Source organism: Hippocampus bargibanti, linkage group LG01, assembly GCF_051943395.1.
Source record: "Hippocampus bargibanti isolate YZ-2025 linkage group LG01, ASM5194339v1, whole genome shotgun sequence".
Classification (NCBI taxonomy): Eukaryota; Metazoa; Chordata; class Actinopteri; order Syngnathiformes; family Syngnathidae; genus Hippocampus; species Hippocampus bargibanti.
Window position 1 is genome coordinate 10,982,022 of NC_142734.1, and position 18,343 is coordinate 11,000,364.

The following is an 18,343-nucleotide window of genomic DNA, read 5'->3' on the forward strand; positions in this document are numbered from 1 at the left end:
ACGTGACCTTTCATTTTTATCTAGCTCCACCCATACCACGTTACCATTGATAAGGGCTCTGAATAAAGTTGTTGAGTGCGTGATGAAATAAACCGGAATAAGCTTCTACTGTTAGTCAAAACAAAGTACCAGTACATACCGATGTGCATGATTTATCAAGCAAAATCTCATTTATGACACTAGTGAAACGCAGGCTTGCAATATATACATATTTAATACACGAATCAGACGTCTAACCACAAAGCCACAACATGAATTATTTGTAAAACATCGGTGTGGGGAAAGGGTAGTTTATTATTTTGAAAATATTCACCGGACAGCAAACGCGTGAATCCTCCGCTTTGGTTATTTTCAAAAGGAAAATAAACACGGGTGTTTCTCTTTGGCGCCCGGTTCTTTTAAGTGAGAAAGAAGTCACTCGAAGCTGTCAAGTCCTTCTTGACAGACAGCGTCTGAGTGGATTCAATCGGAGCACCCTTCTGGCCCAACAAACTTAGAAGTGATTATTTATTCATGTGTCAACATGGCGAACCGTAAACGAGATTCAGCGACAGCGATTAGCCCCTGTGATGTTTTCCCAACGCCGGAGAAGAGAGTGTCAATGGATCGGACGCCAAACTCTGACTTCTCCCGATGGGGAATTGAAGAAACGTGCCAGTTCTTGCAAGGAGAAGGCCTTGCTGAGTGTGAAACTATATTTAGAGGTTAGTGTTATTCAGTTTTGCATTGCATTTGCCTGACTCAACATTTACCGGTCAATAGCAACAACGTCTCTTTTTTTTGTCAGCAGAACATAAAATCAATGGTGCAGTGCTGCGCTATCTTAAGAAGGATGACCTGGAAAAGATAGGAATTAAGTAAGTGTTATTATTCTTTTTTAATAAGAACGGGACAGACAAGCTGTTCTTTTCATCCACCAGTTGACCCTGTCCTGTCATCTTCTGTCCTTTCTCAGAAACACACTTCAATTCACCAGCGTAAACATTAGATAGAGGAGGACACTTTTATCCTACCCCCTACAAAACAAAACAAAAAACATTGATACGTTCTCCAATGTTTACACCAATCAGCACCTTAACAAATCATTTGCCCTCCAAGTACAGTATCACCATCATGACTAACATTAAAGGTTGAATACAACTTAATTGTACTTCAAAGAAGTGCAATACTGGATTGAAAAAAAAGTTTAAACTATATCCCCCATGAAGCACATTTTCAACACGTAAGCACTAGTGAGCCCACGAAATTCATACTTGTACCATACTCATACTTGTGCCACTAGTACTGCATAGTACTAATTGTCCTTATACCACATGCTGTAGATTATGGGTAGTGTACCTCATGAACTATATGATACTCTTCTTTCAATTCATTTGTAACAACTTTTTTTTTCTTCGCCAAGGTCTCTTGGTGACCGACTGCGGATTCTCCACAGTCTGAGGAAGCTCTTCCACATCGAAGAGGGTCCCCAAACAAACAAGGTTTATCCTCACACTTCACTTTCAAGTTCTTGCAACAGAAAAACCGAAACATAAAATCAAGATCAACCGCAAGGGGAAAAAAGGCAAAGTTAAGAAACAATTCAAAAAGAAGAGGGCCAATGAACACGAGACAGTATTGTGTAATCACAGTGATTCTCTGTAATCGAAACCCGAACACTCATTTCGAAACCTATGCCCTATTTAACCTCAAAGAAGACAATGTTGTATAATAATTAATCTCACCTACCACCAGTGATCAAATAATGAAGCTTTATGAAGCACTTAGCACCGTTAAAAATAACATTAATGCTTCATTATCCCATCACTTGCTACCAGAAAACCTAATTGATTAAAATGTCTTGAATAATCCATTATTTATTTATCTATTTTTATTTGCTCACTTAAAGGACAACCAACACCATTTTTTTGTTTCCTAACTGACATCATAAAAATGTTTTATAGCATCTAAAATACCCATGATGTGTGATAGAAGGGTTTCAGCTAGGAGCTGGTGGGGTGAGGTTCAATTTGGATCGTTCATACAATAGCCTGCTTATGCAAAACAGGTTAGGCAACATTGGTACTGCTGATGAGGTGATACCGGTGGGAGTGGGGCAAATAGGCTAGTCGTTAGTCAGGAATGTAGGAACAATCAGTGGGGCCACAGGGAGTGGTCCTCTGCTCCCCCCAACCTGAGAGTAGGGAACTATCATAGCTGTGTCCGGCGCCGCCATGTCTGGACATTAGGGATATATAAATAGGGCCGATACGACCAGTCAGACTTTACTTCACTGACGAAGCCTCTTGGATAGGAGGCGAAACGAAACACCTTCAAAAAGTACAGATGACGGCTGAAGAAACCTTCTCATCGATGGACCACTCCTGTACGACTGAGATCTTACACAGATGTATTTCAGCTAGGATGAAAGGAAAAGTGTATAAAACAGTGGTGAGACCAGCCATGATGTTTGGACTGGAGACAGTGCCACTGAAGAAAAGACAGGAAGCAGAGCTGGAGGTAGCAGAGCTGAAGATGTTGAGGTTTTCTTTGGGATTGACCCAGTTGGATAGGATTAGGAATGAGTACATTAGAGGGACAACTCATATTAGAGGTGTTGGAGAGAAAGTCAGAAAGGCCAGACTGAGATGGCTTGGACATGTCCAGAGGAGAGAGAGTGACTATATCGGGAGAAGGATGCTGAGCCTTGAACTGCCAGGCAGGAGACAGAGAGGAAGACCGAAGAGGAGGTTTATGGATGTGGTCAAAGAGGACATGAAGGTAGCTAGTGTGAGAGAAGAGGATGCACAAAACCGGGATAGATGGAGGACATTGATTCGCTGTGGCGACCCCTGAAGGGAAAAGCCGAAAGGAAAAGAAGAAGAGCATAACATTCCCAAAACACGCAGGCTGATATTTCTAGTCAAATGAAAAACACCAATAAAAATGACTTAGTGTCCCAAAACAACTTAAAAATGACCTCATAAAATTTCCGTTTCAGAAGGTCCCGCCCCCTTGTTCATCACCAAGCCCATTTCCAACGGAGCATGGGCGCCATCTTGTGCATTTTCTGGGACACTACATTGGAATCCTGACTGCTCAAATTGATACAGGAGGACTTCATTAATCGATTGCAAACATTTATGCTTTCCTCTTCAGAACTATTTGAATCATATTCATAACTGGATGAGTAACAAGAAAGCATCTTTTCCGAATCTGAAGCCATTGTATTGATTCTCGAGCAAGACAAGACGTCTTGGCGTGACATCACGAACAAGGGGGTGGGACCTTCTGAAACTGAAACTTTCTGAGGTCATTTTAAAGTAGTTTTGGGACAATTTAAGTCATTTTATTTGGTGTTTTTCATTTGACTAAAAATATCAGCCTGCGTGTTTTGGGTATTTTAGATCAGGGGTGTCAAAGTCATTTTTTGCCGCGGGCCACATTGTAGTTATGGTTTCCTCTTGAGGGCCGTTATGAATTTGGGGAACCGATTAGAATGTTTAAATCCCTTCAAATATCACATATGGAGCACACAGCAAATTAATGAATAACTCGTTTTCAAATCTGAAGTCAAGAATAATGACTTTTATTGTGGTTGACATCCAAAAATATGAAATTTTGGCTCTTATTTTAGCAATCATCATGGAATTTAACAAGTTTGATTTGCTTTCGCGGGCCTTGACTTTGACACCTGTGTTTTAAATGCTATAAAACGTTGTTCTGATGTCAGTTAGGAAAGAAAAAAATGGTGTCGGTTGTCCTTTAATTATGTCTTTGATTGTTTGTTTGTTTGTTTGTTTGTTTGTTTTTGTTGTTGAAGGGAATGAAGTTGAGCACACATGTAAACATTGAGTAACTTGCTCCTTGTGTGTTTGCTGTCCTGCCTTCTGTAGGTGTTTAATGACCCCATCCACGGGCATGTGGAGATGCATCCACTTCTCGTCAAAATCATCGACACACCCCAGTTCCAGAGACTTCGAAATATCAAACAGTTGGGAGGGACGTACTTTGTTTTTCCTGGAGCGTGCCACAACCGCTTTGAGCACTCCATTGGGTATGCCTGTGCATCTCTTTGTGTGTGAGAGCAATATCCACTGAGCCTATTTCTCTGAATGTGGACACACATTTCTTGGGGGTGGGGGAGTCCACAAAATCCAACTCACAATTTTAATCATTTTTTATGCATCCACCTCTTTCATTCATAGAAAAGGCAGATAACAAAATTTGCCGACTCCAATTGGGTCTGATTAATTTCTCCTGCTCCCTGCATTAACATGCATCACTTTTCACATAAAAATACTGGAAATACTGTTTTTCTTTCCACCTTTAATGAATACAGTATATTTTGATTGTCCAACAGTTTCTGCATCCAAGACTGTAATGTCAATTTAATATGTCCATGATACAACTTTGAATGATGGAGAATTTCAAAGTCAGTTTTATTGTCAAATATGCTAATATCCATGACATACAGCACAGATGAAATTACTGTCCTCTCGGACCCAGCGTGCAAGGCACTTATAATGACTTTAAAAAAACATAATAAACACGAAAATGCCAATTTGCCGGGAGAGAGGGGAGCCTGCGTGCTCACGCGCCACCATCTTGGGGGAAAAAAAAACAAATAATATGACAATACAAAAACACAGAGAGACATTCATTCTTCAGGACTTGCTGTACCCTCTTTGTAATGCCATGAAGCAGTTCGAGATGAAAGAATCAGAATCAGAAAACCTTTATTCGTCCCACAATGGGGAAATTTGCAGTCCACAGCAGCAATTGAAAAGGGATGATGTTGGGGTGGGGGTGAAAGGATAGAAAACAAGATATTCTAAGCATAACAAACTAAAAATGTCAACTGTATACTGTGCAAATGTAAATGTGCAAAACCGTTCCATAAAAAAACTGTACATAGTGCAAGAATGAGAAATGCATTTTGATATATTGCATCAACCCATATTTACAAGTGTCCAGTTTTTTTTTTTTTTTTTTTTTTTTTCACATGTGGTCATTGAGAATTGCAAAGCCTGACAGCAGTCGGTAGGAACGAGCGGCGGTACCTTTCCTTCTTGCAGCGCGGGTGTAATAGTCTCTGGCTGAAGGAGCTACCCAGTGCTGTCAGGGTGGGCAGGAGGGGGTGGGAGGGGCTGTCCATCATAGCCTTTAGTTTAGCTAGCGTCCGTCTGTTGCCCACCTCCTCCAGAGAGTCCAGCAAGCAGCCCAGGACAGAACTTGCTCTCTTGACAAGGCGCTCCAGTCTTTTCCTGTCCCGGGTGGTGATGCTGCCTGACCAGCAGACAATGCCATAGTGGATGGCTGATGCCACCACAGAGTCATAGAAAATCTTTAGGAGTGACCCCTGAACTCCAAAAGACCTCAGTTTCCTGAGTAGGAAGAGGCGACTCTGTCCCGTTTTGATTAGGGCATCCGTTTGTAGACCAGTCCAGTTTATTGTTCAGAGTAACACCCAGGTACTTGTAGGAGGTCACCCTCTCAATGTCCGAACCCTGGATGTTCAACGGTGCAGGTGAGGATTGTTTCCTGCAGAAGTCCACCACCAGCTCCTTGGTTTTCCCAGTGTTGATCTGGAGGTGATTCGGCTGGCACCAGTCCACAAAGTCCTTTGTCAGTCCCCTGTACTCCCTATCGTCTCCCTCTGTAATGAGGCCGACAATAGCTGAGTCGTCAGAGAACTTCTGAAGGTGGCAGGTTGGGGTGTTGTAGTTGAAGTCCGAGGTGTAGAGAGTGAACAGGTATGGATCCAGGACTGTCCTTTGCGGCGCTCCGGTGCTGCAGGGAAGCCTGTCCGACTCACAATTATTTACCCTCACATACTGTGACCTGTTTGTGAGGTAATCTGTAATCCAGGATGTGAGGTGCTGGTCGACTCCGGCATGCTGCAGCTTGTCCCCCAGTAGATTTGGCTGGATGGTGTTGAAGGCACTGGAGAAATCGAAGAACGTGATCCTCACTGTGCTCCCAGCATTCTCCAGGTGCAGCAACGCCGTATGTAGGAGGTAGATGATGGCATCCTCCACACCGATGCTGGGCTGGTAGGCAAACTGTAGCGGGTCCAGCGATGAGTCTCTCCAGCGTCTTCATCAGGTGAGACGTCAGCGCCACCGGTCTGTAGCTGTTGAGCTCCTTTGGGTTGGCAATCTTGGGCACTGGGACCAGGCATGACATTTTCCACAGCTGTGGAACTCTGCCCAGCTTCAGGCTCAGGTTGAACAAGTGCTGGACAATGACACACAGGTGGTCGGAGCAGGTCTTAAGGAGTCTTCAGGAGTCTTAAGGAGTCGGGAACTGATGAGGAGAGGATCCCTTCAGCAGTGGATCAGGGACATCATGGTGGATGTGCACGTCTATTACAAGCTAAATTTTGACAGCAAACATGACATTTGGTAACTCGAGCAAGATTAACATTTGCTGTTGACCATTCTTGCATGGGCTCTAAAGCGCATACCTTTGGTTGAACTATTCCAACATGTCGATAAATGTCTTCTATTACTATCTATAAATGCACATTATGTCTTGCTATCGACTAGAAGTAGAATTGTCATTTACTTACCATACGAAAAACATTGTCGGTGACTCAGATCCTCATCCTCCCTTCACCTCTATGTGCCTTCTGCCCGTCTCACAACGATGGGATGCAGAGCTTTCAGCCGCTCTGCTCCCAAACTCTGGAATTCACTTCCACCCAACATCCGTAATATTGCAAATCCCACCTCAAAACTCATCCATCCATCCATTTTCCGTACCGCTTATTCCTCATTAGGGTCGCGGGGGGTGCTGGAGCCTATCTCAGCTGTCTTGGAGCACGAGGCGGGGGACACCCGGAATTGGTTGCCAGCCAATCGCAGGGCGCACAAAGACATACAACAGTCACTCTCACACTCACACCTAGAGACAATTTGGAGTGTTCAATCTGCCTGCCATGCATGTTTTTGGATTGTGGGAGGAAACCGGAGGACCCGGAGAAGGCCCACGCGGGCCCGGGGAGAACATGCAGGTTCCACACGGGGAGGCCGGGGTGGGACGCGAACCGGCGACCTCTGCACTGTGAAGCCGGTGTGCTAACCACTTGACTACCGCCTCAAACCTCAAGACCTCAAAACCCATCTGTTTAAAATTGCATTCATGGTCTAGTTCAATCAGCTATTTTATTATTTATCATTTTAGTGTTTTGTGCTTTGTTTTTTTATTGTAAAGTGTCCTGGAGTGTTCTGAAAGGCGCTTGAAATTTATTATTATTATTACTATTATTATTATTATTATTATTAATTATTATTATTATTATTATTATTATTATTATTATTATTATCATCTCATCTCATTTTCATTTACACCCGGAATTGGTTGCCAGCCAATCGCAGGGCACACCAAGACATACAACAGTCACTCTCACACTCACACCTAGAGACAATTTGGAGTGTTCAATCTGCCTGCCATGCATGTTTTTGGAGTGTGGGAGGAAACCGGAGGACCCGGAGAAGGCCCACGCGGGCCCGGGGAGAACATGCAGGTTCCACACAGGGAGACCGGGACGCGAAGCCGGTGTGCTAACCACTCGGCTACCGGGCCGCCTATTATTATTATTATTATTATTAGTAGTAGTAGTAGTAGTAGTAGTAGTATTAGTATTAGTATTAGTATTATTTATTATAAGATGATTTTTCTAATGTCGTCTCGTTCTTTTTCAATCAGTATTTCAGTTATGATTAGACATATAGTTGCTATAGGGGTCAGTAAATTACAAACTTGGCAACACTAACTGTGTATTTGTAATATAGTTACAGTACTATCTTTTTGCCACTGGTTGTTCATGTAAACAGTGTACACGAGGGAGGAGATATTTTGAAAAAAATATTATCCTGAACAATTGAATTGATAACATTGATTTCAAATGTTTCAGAGTGGGTTACCTGGCAGGAGAACTTGTGAAAGCACTAAATGAGAGGCAGCCAGAGCTTCTCATTTCTCGGAGAGACATCCTTTGTGTGCAGATTGCTGGGCTTTGTCATGATCTGGGTAAGTTGGGCCTACATGGTGGGTGAATTCTGTTTCCACGTAAAAAGTAGGAGAGACTCACGTAATGACTCTTACGCTTTGCCCCTCAGGACATGGGCCTTTTTCACACATGTTTGATGCCAAATTCATCCCCAAAGCGCGCCCGAATATTTCTTGGACGGTAACTTGTCATCTTTTAATTTTCATCAAAACTGTAGCGCTGTGAGTCATCAAATAAATAATGTGTGATAATATTGATAAGTGAAGTCTTTTGATGCCGTTAATGTGACATTAATACATCTGAAGAAAAACATTGTGATTGTTTTTTGATTCACTGACAGTAACACACCTAATGTCTAGGTGATAAATGAATGAAATCAAGTATTTACTTGTCATGGCTGAGGAAATATGATATGTTTTTTTATGATACTTTCATTTCTAAATGGTGACAGCAGTTTCCGTTAATTATAAGTTTTCACAATCCCAGCATGAAAACGCATCGCGTAGCATGTTTGACTTCCTGGTGAAGAAAAATGACTTGAAGCCACTGATGGAACAATATGGCCTTGTCCTGCCTGAAGACCTTCACTTCATCAAGGAGCTGATAGCAGGACCTCACGACGCAAATGCTGCCCTCCAGGTAATGCACACAGTCCATTTCATGATGTGTAATTTAGGTTTGATGCCCCTCTTGTGCTGTTCATCTTCACAGTGGCCTTATGTTGGCCGTTCAAAGGACAAGTCCTTTCTCTATGAAATTGTGGCCAACAAGCGAAATGGCATTGACATGGACAAGTGGGACTACTTTGCGAGGTGGGATTTTTATGGTTATGTGGTCAATATTCAAGTTCATTGTACCTCTGTTCAAATCTTTCTTTCCTATTTTTTTCAGGGACTGCTACCACCTGGGCATTCAGAACAACTCGGATTATCGTCGCTACCTTAAATTTGCCCGGGTGTGTGAGGTGGATGGGGAGAAGCTCATCTGCACTCGAGATAAGGTGCTGGCAGTCTCAAAACAGGCTCTTCTTACTTTTTTCGTTCAAGCAGATTTTTTTTAATGAAGTGAATGCTTCTGTGCCGATGATCATTTTGATTTGGGAGCCTTTTCCTGAGCATCTTCATCTTTATTAAGTTAGGGTAAGCAAGCAAGGGTTGTGTCAGGAAGGGCATCAGACATAAAAGCTTGGCCAAAACAAAGATGCGAATCAAACCTCTGAAGATGGGGGTTACTGATTCTCTGTGGCGACCCCTTGAAGGGAAAATCCAAAAGGAAAATAATAATAATAATAATAATAAATAATAATAATAATAATAATAAACTCGAAAGATGGAGGACAATGATTTGCTGTGGCGACCCCTTGAAGGGAAAAGCCGAAATGAAAATAATAATAATAATAATACATTTCATTTATAAGCGCCTTTCAAAACTCTCAAGGCCACTTTACAGTCGCGGGATATTTTTTCTGCGGGTGAGCAGCGGCAGCCACACGCGCCAGCGTTCACTCAACATAAAGTAACAAAGTAAAAAAACAATAAGAAATAAATAAAATAATATGGCAACACAAAGACAGAGTCATTCATTCTTCAGTACTTTCTGTACCCTCTTTGTGACATGAAGCAATTCTAGATGAAAGAGGATCAAAGCATCCTTATCAGTAATGGATCAGAGACGTCATGGTGAAGAAGCTGTCCATAAAATATGCAATAAAATTCAACACCAGAAGGACTTCAGATATTAACTCATTCACTGCCAGACATGTGCAAAAATGTGTCCAGTCCAGTGCCAGGGTTTTTGTAATTTTCACTCAAATTGCAGGACCCACAGAATATTGAGTGAAAGGACAACCGACGTCTCCGGACAACTTGTGTCCATAATTTGTAAAATGGCTTCAAATGACTTCTACTGAGCGTATTTTAATAAGATTCCACCGCATATAGCTATAATTTAGGTTTTAAGACTTCGCTGAATATTCAGGATGTCTTGTTTTTGAGTTGGTGACAAGTCTGTATGTGATGTCACTAAAGGAACGCCCCTGACCGAAAAAAAGACGCATTGTAGCGGTCCTTCCATCACGTCAATGTATTTTGCTGTAATGTTGGTCTGTCAGGAAGGTCATCCGACGTAAACGCTTGGCCAAAACAAACATGCGGATCAAACCTCTGAAGATGGAGGTCACTGATTTGCTGTGGCGACCCCTTGAAGGGAAAAGCCGAAAGGAAAAGAAGAAGTTTGGTCTGGGGACCTCGTGTTGCACCCAAAAGCCGCCAGAAGAGGGGTTCCAAGGAATTTATCAGCCTGTGGAAACGGAGGTGGCCACAGGAGATCGCCATTTTGTGCCTCTTTCCGGTGAGAAATTTCCCCTCAATGTTGCCACAAAATGACAGGGAATAACTTCTTTAATCGATTGCAAACATGGATGCTTTCCTCTTCAGAACTATTTGAATCATATTCCGAACTGGATGTGTAACAAGAAAGCCTATTCTCCGAATCTGAAGCCATTGTTTTGATTCTCCAGTTATGCAAGACGTCTTGCAGTGACGTCACGAACTGGGGGCGGGACTTTCTGAAAATGCCCAATTCGTAGCTCAATTTTTTTGCAGATTTTGGACACTTTAAGACATTTTTATTGGTGTTTTGCATTTGAATAAAAATGTACTGCGTGTCTTGGGTATTTTAGATGCTATAAAACGTTTTTCTGATGTCAGTTAAGAAACAAAAAAGTGACGTCGGTTGTCCTTTAAAGGACAATATAAAAATTCAATGCAGCGTTAGAAACCTTAGACTCTCTTCTTGCATTAAAAAAAATAGTTAATTCCTACTTTACATGGGTCTGGAGTAATATGAGGTGGCAACTGAGCAAAAGGCAAATGCTGCCCACTCGTGGGAGGAAAAAACATTGCCAGAGGTCTGACCAGCGCTTTATCGGCACCGCCCTCCCGCGATATAGATATCATGGGAGACTTTACCATACATGTAGATAATCCAAATACTCCTCTAACAATTGACTTCACTTCTTCCCTTGATGGCCTAGGCTTCAGGCAACTTGTGGACGTTCCTACGCACATAAAGGGTCACACACTTGACCTCAAATGCTACTGTGATTTGTCTCCTTCCAACTGCACGGCTGTTGAACTCCCAATAACAGACCATTACCTCGTTACTTGTAACGTTTCCATCTCACTCTCCACCACCAATACACGCCGTTCTATCAACTTTCGTAACATCAAGGGCATTAACCCGGACTCTCTTGCTTTAATGTTCGCCTCATTATCTCTGGACCCAAGCTCCTCTCCTGCTGATCTGGTTTCGCACTACAACTCGGACCTCAACGACATTCTTAACTCGCTCGCTCCTGTCAAACCCGCTCTGTTTTTTTTTCAACCGTTCTGCATCCTGTGTTCAACGCTCATCTCCGCTCCATGAAATCGAAAACACGCCAGCTTTAAATACTTTATCTGAGAACCAGACTCACTGTTCACAAAGATATGTACATCACTCAACTTTCTCTCTAAAAGAACAGTATCTCTCAAGCTAAGTCACAATACTACTCTGGACTCATTGACTCAAATACTAGAAATACTCAGGCTCTCTTTTCCCCCCTGTTTCTGTCCCCCCACACTTTTATTCCTCTGACACCTGCAATTCTCTCCTATTCTTTTCTGAAAAATTCAACAAAATCCACCAACATCTTGGCTCCTCTGTACCCCTCACCCAACCTTCCTACCCCCTCTCATCTCTTATCTTCTTTTGATCTCCCTCTTCCCTCCAATCTCGAAGCTTATAACTAAATCCAATAATTCTTCCTGTCAATTAGATCCCCTCCCGACAGTTCTGGTCCAATCCTTCTTGCCATCTCTCCTTCCATTCATTTCAGCCATTATTCACTCCTTGCTGTCCTCAGGAATCGTCCCTGTCCCCCTCAAAACGGCGGCTGTCACACCAATTCTTAAAAAGCCTGGATCTGATCCCAATGATTTCTAGAACATTCACCCCATTTCTCACCTTTTATTTCCAAAATCCTAGGAAAACTTATGTACTCTCAGCTACAGTCTCACTGTCATGAAGCCAAAAGAAATGTTGAATAATTTTGTGTGTTCTGGATTTTGGATGGGAGAAAGGTGCGCATTTCTCCCCATCCAAAACAGTAGAGTTGGGCGACCACTAATTGATTGAGACTGATTGAGAAGGTGATTGCAACCACCTGGGAATGGTCAATTGCCGCTGGGATCTGATTGGCCAGAAGCTCAGGTGAAGCACCTTTAAAACTAGACTGAGCCAGTCACTTCGAGGAGGAAGAAGAGGGACAAAGGACAACCTGGAGAGCGGTGTTACCTGTGGTCTGTTGAAAGCTGATATCAACTTCAAATAAAGAAAACTCACGATACCCTTCCTGCATCTAGCTGAGTGAACTTTTATCCTCTTTCCACCTGCTTGCTGTATCGCCGCACGACAATTGGTGGCAGTGGTGGGATCGTTTCACCCTGCATGAAGAAGGTGGGATCGTTACGCCTTACTGAAGTGGAAAAGATAGAAGGAAGCCGAGAGGAAGAAGGTGGGACGAGTAAGAAGTTGTGTAGCACGGGCCAACCAAACTGGACTGAAGAGTTCTGAAGGGGATCAAGGAAACCAGAAGCTTGAGTTGCCCCAAGAGGATGCCGTTCTTCTTTTCCATGAGGCGTCTGACAGTTGCCAAGCCAAGGATGGAACTGAGCAGAGTGAGATGGAACCAGTGGTGAAGCCTAAGACTCAGACAAGAAGTGATGTTGATTGAACAGATCTAGAGATCAGATGCACCCAACAAGTAAGAATGGACATTTGACAGTCGATCTAGTCAACATTATCCTCCTCTGGGACCGCACCCCCAGGGCGCTGACTCTCGAACATCCAGGCCAACGAACCTTCCTCCCGCACAAGAAACTCCCAAGTTGGGTTACCTAACATGCCCAACCTCCACAGTTTCATCATCTAAGACAAGCTGCAATTCCAATGCTTTCTGAACCCAGAATTCCAGAAAGAAACGGAAGATGCAGAACGTCAGGAGCTGGAAGAGGCTCTCCAGCGAGAATAACGGCAAGAATTTATCAGGGAGAGATTGGCACCCTGGACAGAAGGTGTTAATATTGTTGCATATGGGATCAAGTAAGCTACTGGCAAAGTGGCAGGGCCCATACGCTGTGACTAGGAGAATAGGACCTGTCACATATGACATTCTCTGCCCTGACAACAAATGTTATTGCTGATTATTTGACAAGAATGTCTGAACTCTGAGGAGAGGGGGTGAATGATGTCATGAAGCCAAAAGAAATGTTGAATAATTTTGTGTGTTCTGGATTTTGGATGGGAGAAAGGTGCGCATTTCTCCCCATCCAAAACAGTAGAGTTGGGCGACCACTAATTGATTGAGACTGATTGAGAAGGTGATTGCAACCACCTGGGAATGGCCAATTGCCGCTGGGATCTGATTGGCCAGAAGCTCAGGTGAAGCACCTTTAAAACTAGACTGAGCCAGTCACTTCGAGGAGGAAGAAGAGGGACAAAGGACAACCTGGAGAGCGGTGTTACCTGTGGTCTGTTGAAAGCTGATATCAACTTCAAATAAAGAAAACTCACGATACCCTTCCTGCATCTAGCTGAGTGAACTTTTATCCTCTTTCCACCTGCTTGCTGTATCGCCGCACGACAATCACTTCTCCCAGAATGATCTCTACTAACCATTCCAATCTGGTTTCCGCCCCTCTACAGTACAGAATCATCTCTCTTAAAAGTCACAAATGATCAGCTGACACCGGTTTACTCTCCATCCTCATCCTTCTTGACCTCACTGCAGCTTTTGACACCATTTCTCATCCAATCCTCCTTGACAGACTTGCCTACATAGGGATCACGACACGCCCCTACGCTGGTTCCACTCTTATCTCTCTGACCGCTCTCAGTTCATCCAAATTAACTCCTTCACTTCACAGTCCTCTCCTGTATCTTCTGGTGTGCCCCAAGGCTCTGTCCTGGGACCGCTCCTCTTTATCACCTACCTTCTTCCCCTTGGCAATGTTCTCCGCAAATTTGGTATACAATTTCATTGCTTTGCAGATGACACCCAGCACTATTTCTCCAGCAAACCCAACGGCTCTCTTCCACCTTCTTCCCTTTCACTCTGCCTCTCTGAAATTAAATCCTGGTTTACCCATAACTTCCTCTAATTTAACAGCGAAAAAACTGCGAAAAATGGCTATCTGACCTTCAAATTTCTATTCCCTCTCGTTCCCTCAGATCCTCTTCCTCCCTCGGCCTCTGTGTGCCCCCCCCCACCCCCGCCCGTCTCAGCACGATGGGTGACAGAGCCTACAGCTGCTCTGCCCCCAAATTTTGGAACTCACGTCCCATCTCAAAACCCACCTATTTAAAATTGCATTTTCTGTGTAGCTCTCTCTCTTGTTTCTATTTATAATTGCATTCTATTTGTTATTGTATCTTATTTATTATAGTACCTGTGCTTTGCTGTGACTGTAAAGTGTCCTTGAGAGCTTTGAAAGGCGCTTAAAATGTAATGTATTATTATTATTATTATTATTATTATTATTATAAAACCCGGGAATGGCGCTCCACATCACATTTTCAATCCCCGAATAAATTCGGGAATTGCAGTGAATGAGTTAAAAGCAATCTTGTCACGCCACTTGTACGCACACACAGGTGAAAAACAAGCATATCGAAAGTATGGCTGGGCATAGAAAATCTAAAAGAGGAAACACCATCTTAAGGAGCCGTCTGCATAAGAGGCAGACAACAGACCTCAGCCACATGACCGACACAGAGCCTCATTGAAAGAGAATCCATATATTGAGTGATATGAATAAATTAATAGGAATACAATCAAAGCCGTAAAGAAGTACAATGTGAGTTGTTAGTTCAAAGATTGATGTGACTTTCAATTAAAAATCCTTTCTAACCTTGAGGCTGTTTTTGTCACAGGAAGTGGGCAATCTGTATGATATGTTCTACACACGTAACTGTCTCCACAAGAGAGCCTACCAACACAGGGTGGGCAACATCATAGAAACTATGTGAGTACTTTTTTAACTTGTGTGTTTCTTTTGAGATGTGGTATTGGTAAATGAGATTTTGTAACACTTTGATTGTGCCCATGCAGGATCACTGAGGCCTTTTTGAAGGCCGATAAGCACTTTCAAGTCCAAGGCTCGGGGGGCAAGATGTTCACGCTCTCCACAGCCATCGATGACATGGAGGCCTACACCAAGCTGACAGGTTTGTCTCAATCAGAATGCCCTATTTTTTAAACTGGATTCAAAGTTCTATTTGAGATGAAATGCTCATCAAGGTGGGCATACGCAAGTGTCCATGGTAATATTTTTATATGGAACAATTTAATTTGATGCTCTTACATCTTTTCAAATCCAAACTGACTTTTTGAATAATTTTGAACCATTTTGTTTTTGCTCATAATAATTCCAATATGTTGTCATAAGCTTATCCTTAGCCTATGTTAATTTATAACTACATTGAATTGGTTTTAATATCCCTCAAACCATAAGGTGAAGAAGTCCTCTTCATTCCTTTTATTTTTGAATCTCCAGTTGACCCTGTTTGAAAAAGACTAACCCATTTTTCAGGAAAATGTCACGCTAGTAATCAAATTCTTAGTTTTTCCGTCTTGTAGATAATGTGTTTGAACAAATTCTCCACTCACCAAACCCGGAGTTTGCTGAGGCGCAGACGATTCTACAGAACATTCTTCTCCGGCGCCTCTATAAATGTTTGGGTCAAACCCAAGCTGACAAATCCCTGAAAGTGACTCAGGTGGGTGTTTGATGAGAACCTTTCAAAAACAACTGACATTTGTGTCTTTAATAGGGCTCCTCTTAGATTTTGCAGCTGTATCGATGAGAAGGTTTCTTCAGCCGTCATCTGTACTTTTTTTGAAGGTGTCTGACGTTTCCCCTCCTATCCAAGAGGCTTCGTCAGCGAACTAAAGTCTTACTGGTCGTATCGGCCCTATTTATATATCCCTAATGTCCAGACATGGCAGTGCCGGACACAGCTATGATAGGTCCCTACTCACAAGTTGGGGGGAGCAGAGGACCACTCCTTATTGTCTGGTGTTATCCTGCAGTCATAACACAGGGTGGACATGGGTCCAGGGTGTTTTTTTTTTAATCACAACATATTTCTTGTTTGTCTGTTGTTGTGTTTCCCAATGCAGATGAAAATTTTTGGCTGCAAATATTCAATACATCTAATATCGAAGATTGCTGGCCTGATCCGTTTCGGACCCCTTTATTGGGACCAAATCACTTTGAACACACATCACACCACAGGATATATCTATATCAGTGGTTCTTAATCTTGTCGGAGGCACCAAACCGCACCAGCTTCATATGCTCATTCACCGAACCCTTCTCCCAATGACTGTGCCTACTAACTGCAGACTAGACCTGAGACTGACTCACAGAACCCCTAGGGTTCGATCGAACCCAGGTTAAGAACCACTGATCTATATAAACAATTATATCAAACATGTAATAATCTGCCAATTGTTAACAAGAGAGCAAAATTGTGATTAAAAACAATTGAGTCATTACTGTGTGTTGCAAAGGAAATGCTCAATGCCTGGGAGGCGGAGTTGGCTCAATCCGTCCCTCAGAGGGGTGCGCTGGGTGTCACTCTTCTGCCTGGAGACTTTGTTGTCAGCGTGAGTTTCTCAGATGGTCTCTTTTGTTGCACCTCCTTGATGCTTTTTAACGTCACCTTTCTTTTGAGGTCATCCAAATGGATTACGGGATGAAATGTCAGAACCCCGTCGACAATATGCGCTTCTATTGCAAGATTGACCCCACCAAAGCCATTACCATATACAAGCATCAGGTCAGAACTCTGCCAAAGGTTTTCTTTCATACTCGCTGTAGTTGCTCCAGGACAGAAGATCTTTGGCTTTCTTTCTCTTCCAGGTGTCCAAACTTCTGCCTGAGCACTTTGCAGAGCAACTGATCCGGGTTTACTATAAGAAGATGGATGACGAAGGTCTGTTTGCAGCCAAGAAGCATTTTGTGCAGTGGTGCATGAACAACAACTTTACAAAACCTCAGGTGACATTCATTACGTTACAAAATCAGGGAATGCATACATGGTGATTAAAAGTATGCTGCTATTTTGAATTCATGGCTTCAGTAACATGTTTCTTTAATTCGCAGGATGGAGACGTAATTGCGCCCGAATTGACTCCACTGAAAGAAAGCTGGCTGTGCAGAAAAGAAGACAGAGACAATGATGAGGATGATGAAAGTTTGTGTTGGAGAAATTTGAACCAAAAGGCAGTCAAGTCTCTTTTTTAGGGTTAGGTTCAGTATTGTTTGTAGCTTTGAGATAATGATGAGTCTTTTTTTATTCAATGTGATGAAGTCAATTCAGAATCGAACAGAAAAAAACACATTTTTCCAAAGCAGATTCATTTTGTCGTACTCAAGGTTTTATTCAAATTAGAACCTCAGCTAACGCTAGGCTGTATTTGCATTCTTTTAATCACACTTTTATTCTCTTAGGATCAGTGGTAGTGTCACACAACCATGTATTCACAACATGAACAACTGTACAACGGAGCAGGGTTGGGCTTTTTAATGAACAAATGAAATGCTATATTTCTTTGCCATTCAATGCGTAGCCTTTGCATGGGTTACAAACCCAAAATTCATTGTTTGCATCTCCCTTTCTTTTCAAATTGCTATTTGTTTTATTTTGTAATTTTTTTGCATGTGTCCATCTTCATAAAAACTGTGAAGTGTAGTTATTTTATCTGAGTTGTTAGGATGTGGCAACCAGCTCAGGGTGTTCCTCGCTGACTGTCCAAATACAGCTGCCAAGACGTATGCTAGCTGCATATTTATGCAGCTAGCATACGTCCTTTCGCTCACAATATGTGAACCCTGGTTGGAAAAGAAAAGACCTACAAAAGTGTATGTGTGGTGGTATTTGAAGTGTGGGGATAAAATATTTTCATTCCAGCATATCTGTGGCTTTTATCCTCTCCTCGTAAGCGGGATAATAATAATAATACATTACATTTTAAGCGCCTTTCAAAGCTCTCAAGGAGAGTTTAGTCACAGACAAGCAAAGGTACCATAATAAATAAAATACAATCACAACTGATTTCAATTGAAATGTGCTCCAGAAAATTTTTGAGTCCAGGGCCGGGTGCTGATCTGTATAATTCAATGACAAGTCAGTAGGTTTCATGTGGGGCAGTTTTCCCAAAATGGCATACCTCTCTCAATTTCTTTTCAATTAAAAAAAAATACAATCAAGAATCGAGTGTTTGGAGAGCATGAGCGTTGG

General features: G+C 42.5%; 1 protein-coding gene across 6 annotated transcripts; it reads left to right on the forward strand.

The window, feature by feature from the left end:
- Positions 1–350: 350 nt before the first annotated feature.
- Positions 351–17,387, forward strand: samhd1a (SAM domain and HD domain 1a). 6 transcript variants are annotated; one of them, XM_088995789.1, is made up of 16 exons: positions 352–704; positions 788–857; positions 1,403–1,481; positions 3,876–4,036; positions 7,901–8,016; positions 8,106–8,176; positions 8,483–8,635; positions 8,708–8,808; positions 8,888–8,996; positions 14,969–15,060; positions 15,147–15,262; positions 15,675–15,814; positions 16,611–16,706; positions 16,775–16,879; positions 16,963–17,100; positions 17,206–17,387. In XM_088995789.1, exons 1-16 carry the CDS (start codon positions 524–526, stop codon positions 17,344–17,346), a joined length of 1,869 nt encoding a protein of 622 aa, XP_088851915.1. In that variant the 5' UTR covers positions 352–523; the 3' UTR covers positions 17,347–17,387. The 6 variants fall into 6 exon arrangements, with proteins under 6 accessions (XP_088851898.1, XP_088851915.1, XP_088851932.1 ...); XM_088995806.1 differs by having other exon boundaries at positions 16,808–16,879; XM_088995799.1 differs by having other exon boundaries at positions 353–704; positions 791–857.
- Positions 17,388–18,343: the final 956 nt, after the last annotated feature.

Excerpts from the sequence above, each read along its gene's own strand:
- samhd1a (XM_088995772.1), top strand. The coding sequence starts at position 524 with ATGGCGAACCGTAAACGAGATTCAGCGACAGCGATTAGCCCCTGTGAT. Across the intron at positions 8,017-8,105 it reads TGGGCTTTGTCATGATCTGG|GACATGGGCCTTTTTCACAC; the intron begins GTAAGTTGGGCC and ends TTTGCCCCTCAG. Across the intron at positions 15,815-16,610 it reads AATCCCTGAAAGTGACTCAG|GAAATGCTCAATGCCTGGGA; the intron begins GTGGGTGTTTGA and ends TGTGTTGCAAAG.